General features: G+C 52.7%; 1 protein-coding gene across 2 annotated transcripts; it reads right to left on the bottom strand.

The window, feature by feature from the left end:
- Positions 1-3,669: 3,669 nt before the first annotated feature.
- On the bottom strand, positions 3,670-16,409 carry CIMIP4 (ciliary microtubule inner protein 4). Of its 2 annotated transcripts, XM_004589765.3 has the most exons (6): positions 16,307-16,409; positions 12,993-13,050; positions 11,064-11,446; positions 9,894-10,038; positions 3,980-4,090; positions 3,670-3,835 (listed from the first exon to the last, which is right to left on the bottom strand). In XM_004589765.3, exons 2-6 carry the CDS (start codon positions 13,012-13,014, stop codon positions 3,738-3,740), a joined length of 759 nt encoding a protein of 252 aa, XP_004589822.2. In that variant the 5' UTR covers positions 13,015-13,050; positions 16,307-16,409; the 3' UTR covers positions 3,670-3,737. The 2 variants fall into 2 exon arrangements, with proteins under 2 accessions (XP_004589822.2, XP_058529149.1); XM_058673166.1 differs by lacking the exons at positions 3,670-3,835; positions 3,980-4,090 and adding an exon at positions 7,682-7,774.
- Between the last annotated feature and the right edge of the window lie 1,143 nt (positions 16,410-17,552).

Genomic DNA, 17,552 nt, shown 5'->3' with positions numbered 1-17,552 from the left:
CCATTCGAGCTTCCTGCTGACATGTATACACCCTGGAAGGCAGCAGGTATCAGCTCTAGTGCTTGGGTCCCTGCCATCAACATGGAAAACCCAATTCAGTTCTGGACTCCTGCCTTTGGCCTGGCTACGCATTATTTTCAGATTAGGCCTGTGGGTGGGAGAGCTCTCTGTTTCTGCTTTTTTAAATAAGTGAAATTTATTTTAAAAATTAAAACAACAGGGCCCGGTGTGGTGGCCTAATGGCTGAATCCTTGCCTTACGACTGCTGGGGTCCCACGTGAGCACCGGTTCCTGCCCCAGCTTCTCCGCTTCACGCCCAGCTCCCCGTTTGTGGCCTGGGAAGGCAGTGGAAGATGGCTCAAGGCCTTGAGACCCTGCGCTCACACTGGGGACCCAGAAGAGGCTCCAGACTCCTGGCTCCTGGCAGACCAAGGATCTTTTTCTCTGCCTGTAGTTCTTTCTGTGGGTTTGCCTTTCCAGTGAAGGTAGATGAATCTTTTTTAAAAAAATGGAATTAAACAGTATATTTTAGTGCAATGAGTTTTGAAAGCCATTTCTTTTTTAAAGCATTTCTTTTTCAAAAGAACTCTTTAAAATAATTTTTTTGACCTGGTGCAGTAGCCTAGCGGCTAAAGTCCTCTCCTTGCACGTGCCAGGATCCCATATGAGCACTAGTTCTAATCCCGGCTGCTCCACTTTCCATCCAGCTCCCTGCTTGTGGTCTGGGAAAGCAGTCGAAGATGGCCCAAAGCCTTGGGACCCTGCACCCACATGGGAGACCTGGAAGAGGCACCGGCTCCTGGCTTTGGATCAGCTCAGCCCTGGCCGTTGCGGCCACTTGGGGAGTGAATCATCAGACAGAAGATCTTTCTTTCTCTCCTTCTCTCTGTAAATCTGACATTCCAATAAAATTAAATAAATCTTTTTAAAAATTGTGGAAAAGGAGCCTTGTGGCATAAATGCCTGTGATGCCAGAATCCCATATGGGCCCCAACGTGAGTCCGGCTGCTTTAACTCTGATCCATCTTCCTGTCGATGTACCTGAGAAAGCAGCAGGGACGGCCCAAGTGCTTGATGTCCTGCAGCCACTTGAGAGACCCAGACGGAGCTCCAGGCTCCTGGCTTTGGCCTGGCCCAGCCTTGGATGCTACAGCCTTGGATCTGGGCGGTGAAACAATGGATAGAAAATTTGCCTCATCCTCTGTGTGTGTGTGTGTGTGTGCCTTTCAAATAAATCTTTTAAGTTAGCAGAAAATGTATATTATGAAAAAAATGCATGCATTTCAAAATGTTTTCACCAAAATAAGCATCAGCTTTAATTCCATTTTTCAGTAACTGTCCACGGTCCCCTAGTGAGGGTGGGAGAGGGCAGGTTTCCATGCTTCCAGGGCATGGAAGCTTTGGATCTGACATCTCCCACCGGGAGGCGATCAGCACTACCGAGCTGGTGGAGTCAGCTTCCCCAAACCCCTGCTGCAACAGGCTGTTTGGGCGGAACTGCTGTGCTGTTGGCCCATTGTACCTCTGGCCCAATCGCCACGCTCAGAGACCCCGCTCCAGCGTGGCTTCCAGGCACATCTGCAGGATGACCTCAGCCTCCTACTAAGGCACCTGCCTGGGAAAGCTCACCCCCACCTGGAGAGTGTTCTGTGTGCTCCAACCTCACCAGGCAACAGGTACCGCCTCCCTTTCTCCACAAAGAACTGAACTTGTCACCTTCCTCCTGCCCCCTTCCACCCAGGAACCCACAATTGTCTCAAGGACCTGAAACAGGTTCATCAAGAAAGACAGGACTTGCGTCTCCCCCGTCTCCCCCGCGGTCTCCGCGGATGGTGGCCCGGACAGAGGTCCCTTCAACTCTGACAACATTCTGTTACTCTGCACTGGTGCCCCAGCCTCTCCCCTCTCCCCACCGACCCTCTTCGACTATCTGCTAGGGCTCACTTCTGCCCCCTGCTGGTCAGTCACACTCCATAAAATTCATAGGGGTCCCTCTTCAGTCTGAGCTCTTCCAGGTTAGAACTCCCAATGGCATCATTCATGCTAAGGCCCCAGTTCAAGCGGACCGTGGCGGTGACACCGCCCCTGCCTTCATTTTTCCACAAGAAGGGAATCAACCTGGAGGTGCCAGACGTGAATCAAGAAGCCATTTCCCCACCGTGCCGTGCCACACCCGCCTGTGTCGTCACCTCAGTCCCGACTGTCCCTCATTTACTGATGTGATGCTGAGGCTTGGCTACCTCGCCCAGGGTCTACCAGTTGTTGGGGAGCTGAGCCTCCCTCGGAAGCAGGGTCCTGGTTCTGCCCAGCATGACTTGATCAGTGCAGCAAGCTCAAAGGGGACACCGGAAGCCAGGAGACCCTCCTGGGGGCCTTTGGAATTCAGCTCATTCTCCATGCATGCCTCAGTTTCCCACTTGTTCAGTTAAAGGGAACGAGGCAGTGGAAGGAGGGCAGTCTCCAAAGACCTTCCAGTCTTTGCCCTCATGCTTATCTGTAGGGAGGGGGAGCAGAGGTCAGATGAGTTCAAGTTCACCATCCAGTTAAACGTCCCAGCCAGTGTAGCCTGACTGTGGCTCAGATCCCAGAAGGTGCCCCAGCAACCTCCCTCCCCTGGTTTGCAAAGGGCCCTCTCTGGCACCTCTTCCAGGAAGAGGGAAAGGATTTCAGGAGGAGTTTCAGGGAGGAAAATCCCCGTGTGAACTTCCTCCTCTGAACTCTGGGAGCCCCACCCCTGCTCACCTGGATTCCTGGGGAAGCCAAGTTCCTCACGTCCTCCTCGGGGTCCCATGATGCTATGGCTAAGGGCATAGCCTGAGAGCTGAGAACCTCCAAGTTCAAGAACCAGCTCCAGCACTTTGCTGTGTGGTCGTTGGCAACTCAACCAGCCTCTCTGAGTCTCTACTTTATCTGTAAGATGGGGATGCTAAAGACACCTGCCCTGCAGGCAGTGGAGATGAGGACGTGGGTCGGGCGCCTGTGACAGCAGTCTCAGTGCCGGCTCATCTCAATTATTTCTATTCATTATTTCTAATGCCTAATAAAATGCAAATTCCCTGCATTGTTTGTCATAAATGCAAATGTTATGTAAATGGCTATCACGTTATTTGGGAGGAGTAATGACAAGACCAGCAAGTTCATGTGTGTCCAGTGCAGATGGAGGTTATACCCAACAGGTGGTTTTGAATCCAGTAAGGCAGAGTCCATGGACAGAAGACCCATCCACCAAACCCACCCCTGAATGGGCGGAGACTGTGTGATCCACTCTTCTGAAGGCTGCTGACTCACAGGGGAGGAGTGGCTGCTGGAAGTAATGGGGGCTTCTAAACCAGGCATGTTGTTAAGTGCCAGCAGTATACGCCCGGGATTCTGCTACACGGGGCCTGGGGGGAAAGCAAAAAGCACACAGGGCTTGGACAAAGCCCCACTCCACAGCGGCACGCCTTCCTGCTATTGAGGGGGAAGGCATGTGGGGGTGTGTGTGCATGTGCTTGTACATGCATGTGCCATTGTGTGAGCGTGCGTGTGTGTACATATGTGTGCGTGTGTGTACTTGTGCAGAGGGTGGTCCGACAGTTTGGGTCCCCAGATCTTCTGACTTAATTGTTCTCTCAACCCCATCTCCTTCCCCCTTCCCATGGAAAGAGTCGCGAGGCAGAGGAGACGGGCTGAGGTGTGTGCCTCTCTTTATCGCAAACTCTTGGAGCCGCAGGCAAGGGGCCTCCTCTGTGTCAGCGCTAGTACTTGGAGCCCCTGGACTTGCTCTTTTCTCCATATTTCTCTTCCAGCGCCTTCTGCAAGTTCATGTTCATAGCATTTTTCTGGTGCCACCGTCCTACAGAGAGTGGGAGAGGAGCCAGCAGGGATGACCAACAACCTTAGATTGCCCAGGCCCTAGCAGTGCCCAGTCCCAAATCCAAGTTCACTGCAGCCTTGGGCTCCTGCTCTGCCCACCCACTTGGCCCAGCTCCCCACCTACCCAGATCATCCGTCTTCCGGCCATGCCAGTGTTCCATGTCCCTCACGGATCTCTCAATCACTTCCGGTGTGTAGGAAGCCTTCATGAGGCTCTTTGTCTCCTGGGGGGCCCCTGCAGAAGACCACAAAGAGATTCCCATACACACCAAGTCAGCAGAGGCCAAGGCCAGGGAAGCTGCCTGGGAGTCCCAGTGGGTAGTACATTATGGAACAGTCCTCGACTGCTTTCCCAAGCCACAGGCAGGGAGCAGCCGGGACGCGAACCAGCACCCATATGGGATCCTGGCGTGTGCAAGGTGAGGACTTTAGCTGCTAGGCTACCGCACTAGGCCCATTAAGAAATCTATCCATTGGTTCACTCTCCAAATGGCAGCAATGATCAGGGCTGGGTCAAGCTGAAGCCAGAAGATTCTTCTGTGGGAGCAATGACCCAAACACTTGAGCCCAGAAAGCCATATTCTGCTACTTTCCCAGCCGCATTAGCAGGGAGCTGGAGTGGAAGTAGAACAGCTGGGACTAAAACTAGCATCCATATGGGATGCCAGTACCACAGGCAACAGCTTAACCTGGCACACCTTCATGTTAGCTCCGAAAATCCTGCTTTGGAAGTGTTGTTGGAGTCCCCTGTTCATAGCTCTAAATGCTTATAATATAGCAGAGTGCTGAGTCAGAGCTCTGGACCGGTGCCCTGGCTCTCACAGTGCTTGGGTGTCAAGATAACCCAGGAGCATTTCTCTGGGGAGTAGTATTACCCAGTGGTCTAAACCCCGCCAAGAACCCACTTTCTTGGGCATCAGGCTGTCATGCAGCCAGATCACGGAAGACGGGCCAGGTCAGCGTGAGAATTGTGTCCGACCCTGATTACTGAGTTTCCTATGTGTTTGTTCGCCCCTTCCCAAAACAGAAGCAGGACTCACCTCCCCCTTCTCCTGTCAGTCCAATTGCAGGGGCTTCACGGGAGCCATGTCAGAAATGGAGCTTGGTACAAAGCTACTTTTGAAAATTTATGTTGGGGGAGCTAGCACTGTGGCGCAGTGTTTAAAGCCACCACCGCCATGTTGGCATACCATATATAGGTGCAAGGTTGTGATAAGCATAATAACCAAAACTTGTTTAAAACATTTTTCTATATATTCCATCTTCTCACACCATGAAATGCCTGGAATATTAGCTGGTATAATGTTTCACCTGTGTGTGAAATGTGTGAAACACGAGTTTCTGAAATGTGATGGTGTGTAACTTAGCGCCAAGAGGCACATCAGGACATGTTTGTGAACTAGGACCTGCTTGCAAGGTGTGTGAAACAAAATCATTTCAGACCCCTCCCCAATCTGAAAGGGGGAGACACATGCAAAGCTGAGCCCCAGCGGGTATAAAAAAGGGCTCAGTTGAGCAGGCAAATTGCGACCAGCTAGCTCATTGAGGAACGAATCCCTGTCTCAGGCGCTCCACCGGAAGAGAGCCCGGCACTGCTCTACCGCCACACCCTCTCCCAGAAGACAATGGCTTCTCCTTCATTGTTCTTTTCAACTCCTCCTGGGACCATAAACAAGCGCCATGGCCTCTGTCCTAAACTTAGGTCTCCATGTGTATGTGTGAATTCAAAGACTGAAATGACAAAGTTGAATTTGGATTAGTTCATTGTTTGCATATAAACAAAGTATTGAGGGCCCAGCACGGTAGCCTAGCAACAAAAGTCCTCTCCTTGCATGCCCCAGGATCCCATCTGGACAGCCGGGATTAGAACCGACTCCTCCCATCCAATTCTCTGCTTGTGGCCTGGGAAAGCAGTCAAGGTTGGCCCAAAGCCTTGGGACCCTGCGCTTGCATAGAAGACCCAGATGAAGCTCCGGGATCCTGGCTTCGGACAAGCTCAGCTTGGGGAGTGGTCGCTTGGGGAGTGAATCATCAGACGGAAGATCTTCTCTGTGTCTCCTCCTCTCTGTATATCTGACTTTACAATAAAAATAAATAAATCTTAAACTTAAAAAAAAAAGCCCTGAAAGCAATTTCAAAGGTAACAGAACCACATGATACGGTTCAAGTCCCACTGCTCTGCTTCTGATCCGGCTCCCTGCTAACGTGCCTGGAAGGCAATAGAAGAAGATGCTCCAAGCGCTCCCACGTCTGCCTCCCATGTTGGGAGCTGCAGGTAGAGCCCTGGTTCCTGGCTTTGGCCTGGCCCAGACCTGGCTGTTGTGGCCACTTGGGAAGTGAACCAGTGAATGGAAGATTAAGTGCACTCTATCTCTGTCCTTCTCTCTCTCTCTCTCTCTCTCTCTCTCTCTCACTCACTCTATCTTTCAAATAAATAATTCTTGGGTTTAAAAAAATCATGCTACTGGTCATCATTCCTACGAAGCAGCAATGATTGAAACATTGGTGGAATTAGTGGGTGAACCGGGCAGAGCTTCAGCGCAGAAGCTGAAAACGTAAGAATCACAATCGCCATCTGTGTCTGCCAGCAGCCGAGGTTAGACAGTCACCTCTTTATGAAGTGATCACTTGATAGAAGCAGTCAAAATAGACACCAAAAAGGGGTGGGGAGTCCAAAGGAATGTTAAAAAAATAACCCTACATGATTTTAGACAGAAATGACTTAATGGTGACAGCTACTGAAGAAAGATGAAAGTGGGTGGCACCGTTTAGCACATTTGTGGATTGGAAAATGTCATCTGCCCAAGCTGACCACAGCCCTACCCTGAGTCAGGGGGCTGGTGTGTCCCTGATCAGGTCTCAATACGAGTTTTCATAGAAAATGACAAGCTAGTCTCAAGTTGAATCAAAAAAAAAAAAAAAATGAAGAACCAGGCCTGGTGCAGTAGCCTAGCAGGATCCCATATGGACGCCAGTTCTAATCCCGGCTGCTCTGCTTCCCATCCAACTCCCTGGTTGTGGTCTGGGAAAGCAGTCGAAGACAGCCCAAAGCCTTGGGACCCTGCACCTGCGTGGGGGACCCAGAAGAAGCTCAGAGCTCCTGGCTTTGGATTGGCTCAGCTCCGGCCATTGTGGCCAATTGGGGAGTTAATCAGCAGACAGAAGATCTTTCTCTTTGTCTCTCCTTCTCTCTGTATATCTAACTTTCCAATAAAAATAAATAATAAATCTTAAAGAAAAAAAGAAAAGAAAAATGAAGAATCTAGAAATGGAGTGGAAGAGGGAGGAGACTCATGGCCCAATCAGATTCAGACAATACTTCCAACATCTTGGCAGTTAAGATGCCAACTGACCCATGACATGCTAGGTTGGGAGCGATTATAACTATCTTGTTTTGTTCTCTAGACTTCAACAAGAAGCACTCAGAGCCCAAACGGCACTCCAGGCACCTCTGATGACGCCTACGTTCTACTGGGAACCTATAGATCACCCCCGAAGGACCCTCCACTGCTGTTGGTACTCAACAACGCCCCCTTTTAGCACAAAGCAGATAGAGCAGTTGTCACTCCAAGACCCCTAACAGCAGTTAGCGGGGAGGGAATGTGTGAGGAGTCAGACGCAATAATAGACAATTAGGGTCTCTGGTCCCTGGTGAAGTTAGCTTTAAAATATAAAATCGTGCTTCTTGGTAAAATTATCCTTTAAAATGTAAAAATGGGATTTCCCCCTATTTCCATACCCTTCCTGGAGGACAGAATCAACATATCAGTTTGTGTCTCTTATAGCTGTTGCCATAACAAAAGCAAGGAGGCATGGCCAACACTAATCTCATCTCTGGGTCATGGTCAAAGGAATAGTACTTCTGTTTTCAGCCCATCTTCAGGGTAGGAGAAGGAAGCCACAAGGCTCACCCTTGTTTCTTGGGGAGGTGGTAGACATTACTACCCATTGTGAATAAGCTTTTTTTTTTTCTTCTTTCAGCCCTTGGGGTGACTCATGTGAACCCCCTCCCTGAGATGGTGCATAAAAGACACCATTTTCACCATTTCCTCAGGTCTTTCCTCCCTTGGAGCACCCTCCTATTGCTAGGGCAGGAGCCACGTTCCCTCTTGTCTTTCACTAAATCTTGCTTTGCAAACTGGTGTTGTCCACATGAAAATTCTTTCGTGTGAGACAAGAAATGAGGTTGCTACTGTATTTTGTGTTGAATTCCCTGCAACAGGTTAGAGCAGTGCACAGGACAGGGAACCCGAAAACCAATTTACACACCAGGGGTACTCGTTGGACAGCAAGGCCCCACAGCCTGCTCCAGAGAAGGGGGAGCCACCCAGTGGAAGGCACTGAGCCAATCAACTCTAAGGTGAGTGTCTACCACACACTATAAACAGAAATCAACCGCACAGGGATTAAAGGTGAAAAATAAAGCTAAGTGTTTTAGGACACTTACGCAAGAGATTACCTCTATGACTCAGCATGGGAGTGGAATTCTTCAACCTGTTCCTTCTGGAAACTAATCTAGGAACAAGTGAATAGCAAATCCATCTTTCCAGTTGTTCAGGTCAAAAATACCTGGAAACCAACTGCATCATGTCTCCTGCACACTCCACATCCACTCACTAGCATATGCATCTACCACACACAAACTCCCAGGAGCCTCTTGTACCAGGCCACCTTCTCCATCATCTCTCTGAGTGGCCAGAGTGTACCAGCGTACTTTCCAAAATGGCCTGGGGCTCCAACCCAGCTCCCTAGACCAAGCCACCGCAGCCTGGCCCACCTGTATAAATTGCCACCGTCTGCACTGGTCTGCCATCGGTGCTGCAGCTCCTCTGCACCTATTCTCCATACAGCAAGAGGTGTGGCCTACTCACCAAAGTCAAACAAGGTCATTCTTCTGCTCTGGCCTGGCGTCCTCCCTCCCTCTAAGAGAGGACCTCCTACCTGGCCTGCCTCTGGTTTCCTGGGCAACCATCCAAGTCCAAGCCCGGGCCCCCTACAAACCCGAACAACAAGCACAAAGGCTGAGCCTGGAGCCCATGGACTAGAGAAGAACGCGTGGATAGGACACAGTGAAGGGCGCAGTCCTTATTCCAAGTACCTGTCCATTTCCAAACTCCAATGCCAAGGCCAGTTAAAATATTATTTTTTTGTAGACAGAGTGTGAATCTATGTAAGCTGAGAGCTGGAAGGTGGGATTCCTGGGGCCCCACGCAGGGCACATTGTGAATCATGTTCCACCCCTTCTCCGAACTCCAAGAAAAAACCCAAAGCTTCCAGTGGGTGTCTGGTTCCCCAGGCAATGGGGACCTGAGCCAGGAGGAGGCCCAGTGTGCAAGGCTCTGAAATCCCTGGGAAGGGCCAGAAGGAGCAGACCTCTGCACCAAGGCAGCCTGACAATATGCTGGCAGAGTGGGATCACAGCAGGGAGGGCGAGGGTACCCATCAAAGGCTCTGGGGACAACCCCTGTCATGAGCCACTGACCTTAAATCTGCCCATGCAAAGGCAGACAGCAGCACCCCTATCCCAAGGAAACCGCTCTGACCATAGCAAGCCCTGGCCCACTCTTTTCTTCCCTATTAGGGCGCCCCTCCAGCTCCAGGAAAGACAATGAGAGGACGAATACCACTGAGCACCTGCCACCTGTCCTCCCAACACTGCCCATGCTACCAGTGTCATCCCAGGGAGTGCCCAGGGAGCAGAGGGGACAGTACAGTCACAGAAATGATGGGACCCTTCTGTGGACCTGGAACATCTGAGATGAGCTTACAACTCCAGGAACGTGGCACTGCCTCTGAGCCCACACATGCCTGGGCGAGAGTGGCCTCTTGCTGGTATGTAAGATCCCCAGACTTGCTGGGGACTGATGTTCCAATCCCTGCCCAGCACAGGAGCTGACCCAGGAGCACTACGCCCTCGCTAGGTGTGGCATGAGAGTCTGGGATCCTAGACCAGGAGGGGGTCACACCCAAAGCCTCCCCTGCCCAAAGCAATGGGAACCATGGGTGTTCATACCCCTCAGCCGTGCCCTCAGCCTGACCTTGAAACAAGTTGGCCCGCATGTTGTAGCCCAGATCGTAGTAGTCTGAGAAGATGGACGAGTTCTCCACAGGGCTCTGGGTCTGGCTAGGCCACGAGCTCGCCCGCTTCTGGTCCTCCAAGACTGCATCAATGGCCCTCTGAGCCTGTGTCAGGGGACAGCAAGAGGAGTGCAGGATGGAAGGCAGATGTGAGGCCCCCTTCCCACATTTCCACCTGCTTTCCAATCCCTGCTCCCATGGACTCACCCTCACCTCTCACCAAGCTTAGCCCCCAGGGGGGCTTCCAGCCAATCCCCCTGGGCTAGGAAGCTGTTATAGCTGAAGGTCCTGCTTCTCATGCCCTCTTTCTTCTGGAGGGTCTAGGGGTCTCAAGGGAGGTAGCATCCTCCCACAATACGGCATTTACTATGTGCAACACCAAGAGTGGCCTCTAGAGGACGACACTTAATGTGCCATTTCATAGGTGAGAAACCAGGTCTTTTGGGCAGGGTTGGGCAGGTCGCCCAGTTTGCACAGCTGAGAAGCCCCAGACCCCACTGGGCCACCTGCAACCTGAGCCTCACCCCAGCCAGCCTCAGGTGGGTCCTTAGCATTCCCTGGGAGGCCAACTCCCTCCTGGGGACAATGAGCAGAACTGAGGTAAGGAAAAGCTGAGCCCAGGCCTAGCAGGAGACCGGGCTCATATCCCAGATCTGCCATTTGTCAGCTGCTGACTAGGACAAGTCAGTGGGCCTGTTTCCCCTCTTGTAGACTTGGCAAGTGGCATCTAGTTGGCCCCTGTCTCTCTGCAGGGGAGTGTGCGAGTGGTAAATATCCCATTCAAACAGAAGGTTCCCAAGTGCGAGGTGGGTTAGGGCCAGAACTTGAGAGAGCTGCTGGCTTGGCTGGGATCCCCATCCCACCGACTGGTCCTCTAAGCTTTGGGCACCTTATCTACCAGGTGGGGACAATGGCAGTACATCCTGATTAGGGGGGTGGTAGGGAAGAGAATGTGAATAATGTATGTTGCACAAAGCACATGGCCTGACAAGTAGGAGGTACCCAGTTAGGGCCGCTTTCTGATGATTTTGCTATGGAGACCTCAATGTGCTGCTTGTCAAGGATCCTCCCACATCACCTTCAGCTGCCCCTGCCCACCTCTCACCCCCGCCAGGGCCCTGCCCTGCCACCTGCTCCTCTGAGACCAGCTCCTGCACCACGGAGCTTCCAAACTTGTGGCGGATATTGTTGGGAATGACGCTGCCTTTCTGGTCCTGAGACTTGGAGCTGGGGTCTTCCTGTTGCTGCAGCGTCCCTCCTTGGAAGGAGACTCCGTTCTCTTTGGAGGAGGGACTGAACTCCCCTTTCTTCCCCAGAGAGTCCCTGCTAGCAGGAGTCGGGGGTGGGGGCCGGATCTCCTCCACGGGGCCCCGTCCAAGGAAGCTGCTGCCTCTGGAGCTTGGAGCCTGCTGCTTGAGCTTGGAAATGTCCGGGGAGCTGCAGGAAGTTCTCCAGGGCTCCACATCCTGCCGGCCCTCCTGGGCACTGTTCCCATGAGCCAAATTGGTCGTACCTGACCGTGAGTGAGGGAGCATGGAGGAGGGGGAGAGACAAAGAACAAGACAGGTGTAGGAGGGGAGGCGTGGGGGAAGAAACAAAGGGACACAGGGGAAGGTGACATTAGCCTGCAGGCCTGCTGTGACACCTGGTGGTCTCTCAGGCTTTGCCCCGTGGCCTGGCTCTGTGACCTAGATCAGGGCACTCCACCTATCTGTGCTTAGGGCCCCCTGCTCCCTCTGCTGTCTCAGCTCCCTCTTCTAACATGCTCCACACTGCTCCTGGCCACAGATTTTCCCATCCTGCTCCTCTCCAGCCCGCTTCCCCACCCACCTGCTTTCCATTCCTAGTTGAGAGTCACTGGAGTGGGGTGCTCACATGCTCACTTGGACCTCCCCCAACTCTTGCCAGAGTGCCCTGCCCACTTGGGTTGGTGCGGGGAGCGACAATTAGTTAATGAGAGGGCAAGCAGAGGCCTGCCCAAGGAAACACTGAATTTGGGGACCCCTAAGAACCCCACTTCTCTTCCTTCTGGTACCAGCTGTGTATGCCAACCCAGGGAGCTAGAAGGCTTAACTTGCAATCTAGTCATGTCTTCTCTCAGTTCAGAGACCAGCATATCTGGGACTGCTCAGTCAGAGATTCTCACTGCGCAGGCGCCCGACATTTGGCCATGGGTTACTACAGCTGACAGTCAAGTGTCAGGAGCAACTGGGCTTCCGTAGCCTTCCAGCCCCTGCAGGCCCAGCCACTGCCCTGCTGGGGCACTGCCCCCTGCCCCCTGCTCCAGGGGCCTTTCTCAGAGAAGCCAGCTGCTGTCAGCTCAGATATCTCTGGCCTGTCACCTTACTCTGCCATCACTGGGTGATGCCTTTGGGAGATATCTTCTCCCCACCCTTCACCAGGGTGGGAAGGGTCCCAAGCTATTAAAGTAGCCAGGATTATCTCTGATCTCCTGGAATGGCACCTACTGTGTGCTGGGTGTCACACAGTGACAGGCCAGTTGCCCCCTGTCCTCTCAAGGAAGAATGCTTGTGGAATGAATGAATGTATGAACAGATGAGTGAAGGTTTGCAGCTGGCATTCCAGGCATTTCATTGCAACCCTGCTGCCCTTACATCTGGAAGCCTTAAATGTGAGCCAGGCTGCGGGGTTTTCAAGACATGATCATGTATCAGTTACTGCAGTGCTCATTAATAATGTAGATTCCTGGGCCCCCCAGAGCTGCCGCCAGAGGCTGGGATCTGAGCATTGAACTGGCCCATGGGTCACTGGGGTCCCTGGAGGAAAGTTCCAGCAGGAATGTGCTCCAGCCCCACTGAGCCACGCCTCCCTACCCCACTAGCCAGCCCCAATTACCCTCCTCTTGGCCCTGGGACCTTCTCAAAGGAGACCTGATCCAGTGTTCTAGCACCAAAATCCTCCCCTACTCCTGCAGTACAGTCAGCCCTGCTCCCTTCCCTCCCCGGGCCACACTACACTCTGTTCAGCAACCAGGCACCCCCACGCCCAAGTCTGTTCTGCTCCACAATGAGCGTCTATGGTCCCTGGTCCATCCCTACCTGCTTGGCGGCCCAGCTCCATGGACTCTTGCTTCAGACAGGCAATTTCAACTCAGTCCTGTGGACAAAACAGCGTGCTCACCATCTCAGATGACACAGAGTCCCATGTGGGAAGATGAACCTGGAGCTCAGCTGGGGGTGGGGGGAAGGGAGAGGAACTGGGAGTGGGTGCAGGGGGAGGGTGTGGGGAGGATCAGTCTGTGTCCAGCTGCCCAGCTCTGTGCAGAAGGCACTCTCATGCACTCAGACATGGCCTTGGGACTCTGGGCTCCTCTCATTCTTGTCTCCTTATCCTCTCCTCCAACTATAACTGTCCCAGCTGGTCCCTGGCCCCAGGGTGCATTGCCCAGTGGTGGAGGAAGAGAAACAGCTTAGCAAACAGGGAAGGAGCTAGGGACAAGAGCATGCTGCAGTGTGAGCCCAGGCTGCCATGGCTCAGGGCCCAAGTGTCTCCACAAGATGAGTGTCTTTTGGAACAAGGGAGGGACAGGAGGAAGAGGGCAGAATTGAAGGCTTAATGAGGTCTGAAGATGGGGAGCAGGGTGCTCAGCAGTGACTCGTCTACAGTCCCATGGGGGATGGGGAGGCTAGATCAGTCTCTTTCTCATGACAGCACACCCAGCAGAACTCTCTGTTAGATGGGACATTTAATAACTGATGATTGTTCCGCTTCCTACACAACCTCCAATGGACCACTCATCTTGGGACATTTATCTGCCCAGATACAGCCATGTCACCCTAGGTTGACCTGTGATCTGTTCCCTTCCTGGGTTTGCTGGTGTGAATAGGCAGGTAGCTGGTTAGACCTAGGCAAGCTGTCATCCTTGCAGCCCTGCAAGGCACTGTTATCTCTTTACCCAACTTTCCAGGATGCACCTATCTCATCTGGAAATAGGAAGTGGAACAAGCCATGAGCAGATGTACAGTAAGCTCTAAGTGGGGGCATGTCATCAGAATCCAAGACGGCTTCAGGCCTGCTAAGGCTCCACCCCCTATGTTAGAATTCTGGTCTCCCTGGGCGGTAGGACCCTGGAGTGACAGTAAAGGCTCCAGACATGTGACATCACTGTTTGCCATGTTTTGAACCATCCCACAGAGAAGCCTATGTAACAAGGGTCCCTGAGGACCTAAGGAACAGAGGCCCCATGGCCAACAGTCCCTGGAAACATGCATGAATTATACCACCTGAAGACACTTGGGAATGGATTCCCTCCTACTACCTGAGAGCAAACCCCAGGCAACCCTGTGGGAGACCCTCAGCCAGGAGACACAGCCAATCTACCACCCATCGAAGGGTGATATCCAGGTGCAATGACAGAAAGTAAAGCCACCACCTGAGGTGACAGCATCCCAGATGAGTGTTGGGTCAAGTCTCAGCTGCTCCATTTCTGATCCAGCTCCCTACTTCTGGCCTGGGAAAACAACAGAGGATGGCCCAAAACCTTGGGACCCTGAACCCATGTGAAAGACCTGGAGCTGCCGGCTGCTGGTCTCCAACCAGAACAGCCTTGGTTGTTGCAGCCAACTGGGGAGTGAACCAGTATGGGGAAGACTTTTCTCTCTCTGAAAACTGATTCTCAAGTAAATGAATACATCTTGGGCCCATGCAATGGTTGAATTGGCTAATCCTTCCCTTGCAAATGCCAACATCCCTTATGGTCTCTGGTTCGTGTCCTGGATGCTCCACTTTTTTTTTACAGAAGATCTGAGTCCTCTGTGAAGATTCAAGCAAGTGCCAGGATCCCATATGGACACTGGTTCATATCCTGGCTGCTCAATTTCCAATTGAGTTTTCTGCTTATGGCCTTGGAAAGCAATGGAGGATGGCTTAAAGCCTTGGGCCATTGCACCTATATGAGAGACCCAGAAGCAGCTCCTGGCTCCTGGATTTAGATCAGCTCAGCTCCAGCCATTGCAGCCATTTGGAGATTGATAATGGAAAATCTTTCTGTCTCTCCTTCTCTCTGTAAATCTGATCTGCCTTGCCAATAAATATAAATAGATTTAAAAAAAAAAAAAGACTCTGGCCAAGCCTCCAGGAAGCTTAAAGGTGTGTCCTTTGGCATGAACCCAGAGACGTGAAGGTGTGTGTGTAAATACACTGAGTTAATAAGACTGTCAGCTGGGCTGGCAGTGACAGCACAAAGTGCAAAGAGCACAGTGGCTCAAAGAAGGCTTGGAAAAATGAGAATTCCAGAGGGTAGGAGCAAGAGCCTGTGGGGGCCGGGGCTGAGAGCTGTGTCAGCCAATGACTGCTGCCTTTGGGGAGGTCAGTCCAACACCTGCTCTCCTACTGGCTGGACCCCATAACAACTGTGGTCCAGTTAGTGTGTGTGTGTATGCTGTGCCTGTCTTGGCATCGCTTGCTAGACGAGCTCCAGGAAGATCACTGGACTTCATAGGCCCCGTTGAACCAGGGCCTAGTGTCTGTGGCCTGATTCTGGAGTGTGAACCAGGCAGTGGCCAGAGTAAGACTTTGGAGAGCGTGAATGTGTTTTGCAGGGGGCCAGCAGGTGGTCGGGAGAAGGCTCCCTGGGAACCCTGCTGCTGTTCCATTAAAATTCCTTCCCCTTAAGAGTGACTTGTTTCTGACTAAGAGAACATGGGATGTCACCTCCCAGATTGCCCAAGGAACTGACGAGTGCCTTGTGGGCACTCACGCCCTCTTCTTGGTCCACTGGTTCCGACAGAGGCCGACTGACTGTTGCAAGGCGCCTTTGGGGAGCCCCATTTGGCGAGAGAGGCTCCTGACCAAGGGCTTCATGCAGAACTGAATCCTGATGTGAGCGTTCTACTCAGATCCTGTTCTGCTGAGAAGCCCAGGCAACACCTCGATGGCCGCTTGTGACAGGCTCTGTTTGCATTTGGGGGATGATTTGTTACACAGCAGGTGCACACATGCAGTGGATCAGCCTCACTCAGGGGGCCCAGTGGGGAGCTCAGGGCAGTGAGGAACAGACCCCTTTCACAGATGGGATGGCTGAGGCTCTCAAGAGATAGGGCACTCAGCAGATGGAGCTGAAACGAAGCCACATACACATCCTCAAGTGAACTGCAGTGCAGGCGCGTTCCTGCTCCTGTGCCCAACGTCCACCCCAAGGGGCAGCCTGAACTGGCTTCATCAGAAGTGAAGTCCTGTGCCAGTGTATGACCTGCAAAGAAAGGTTCCAGGATGCTAATGGGTCAGGTGCAGGCTGGAGTGCCCACACTGGCAGACAACTTGCAATAGGCAGAAAGAAGTCTCAATCCCGCGGCCTGGCAGGGTCCCAGTCCACCCACCACATATGTCCTTCCCACCAGCCTCAGTTCCCAACCTCTCTCATCGCGTCAGAAAGCTCCAGAAGCCCTCTGGTGTGTGCTGAAGGTCCAGCAGCACAGAGCCGATCTGTAGAACCAGTGAGGAAGCTCAGTGAGCTGTTGCTTGGGGGAAGGGGGAAGGGGAAGGGCGGCCTCCCCAGCTCTCCAAGGGGGTTACCATGGAGATCACTGTGACCTCAGATGGTGATGAGGCCATCAGGGAATCAGAGTGTTTGGCTCTCCCTCACGCGGTTGGCCGTGTGCCCAACACGGAGCTCCAAGGAGGACACAGGCACAGAGAGAGCAGAGCTCAGCCTGCCTAGGGACACAGTGGGAGGGTTCCTGGAATCTGGGTCTTGAGGCATGTGTAGGAGCTCAGTAATCTTCAAGGAACAAGCTTACTATAGGCATGGCTGCACTTAGAGCGTGAGTATGAAGGGAAGGAGAGCCCCACCTGGGTTGTCAGAGCTGGGTGCGCAGGGACCAGGGAGACAAATGGAAGCAGGGGGGCCTGAGAGTGTTCCTTCCCCCGGGCTGCAGACAGAAGCCACCAACATAGCTGGACACGCACCCAGTGGTCCTGGGCAGGCCTGCGTTGGGCCTTCTGTCTCATCTGGAAGCTCTTCTGGGCTGCGTGTGTGGGACAGCAGTTTAGACCCACTATAGTAGAGTGTCTGGGCTCAAATCCTGGCTCCACTCTCCATTCCAGCTTCCTGTGTAGGTGGGCACCCTGGGAGGAAGCCAGTGATAAGCCAAGTAGTCCAGTTCCTGGTTTCCCATTTTGGCCAGACCCCCAGGCATTTGAAAAAGTTAAACAGCAGACAGGATCTCTCTCTCTCCCTCTGTCTTTCCAATAAATAACTAATTAACAAACGCTTCCCTGAGCATCTTAGAGCTAAAGCAGAAGACCTTCCACTTAGCTGAGAGGCTCTGCCTGACCTCTGACCTCAGCCCCTCCCGCTCTCCCAGGGCTGTCCCAGCTGCAGTGATGCAGTTTCCTGAACACAGCAGCTCCAGTCCTGCCACAGGGCCTCTGCACTGGCTGTTTCTTCTGCAGCAGCTTCTTCTTCCCCCTGATGTATATCTCACTCCTTGAGTGGGAAGACAGGCCTCATCTTTCCTCGCAGCAACTGTCCTGCCTAACGGGGTTCTCTTGGGGACCCTAAGCTAGCGTGAGAAGGACCACACAGGGGGAGGGGCCAGCGTTGTAGAGCAATGTGTTAGACCACCACCTGCAGCAGTGGTATCCCATTTCAGAGTACT

The sequence above is a fragment of the Ochotona princeps genome, chromosome 15 (assembly GCF_030435755.1).
Source record: "Ochotona princeps isolate mOchPri1 chromosome 15, mOchPri1.hap1, whole genome shotgun sequence".
Taxonomy (NCBI): Eukaryota; Metazoa; Chordata; class Mammalia; order Lagomorpha; family Ochotonidae; genus Ochotona; species Ochotona princeps.
Note: the sequence above shows the minus strand (reverse complement) of the source record. Positions and strands in the feature narration are given on the sequence as shown.

Coding starts and splice junctions, on each gene's coding strand:
- CIMIP4 (XM_004589765.3), bottom strand. CDS start 13,014: ATGGAGCTGGGCCGCCAAGCAG. Junction 4,091..9,893: donor GCGGGCCAACTTGTTTCAAG/GTCAGGCTGAGG, acceptor GGTCTTCTGCAG/GGGCCCCCCAGGAGACAAAG. Junction 3,836..3,979: donor CCGGAAGACGGATGATCTGG/GTAGGTGGGGAG, acceptor CACTCTCTGTAG/GACGGTGGCACCAGAAAAAT.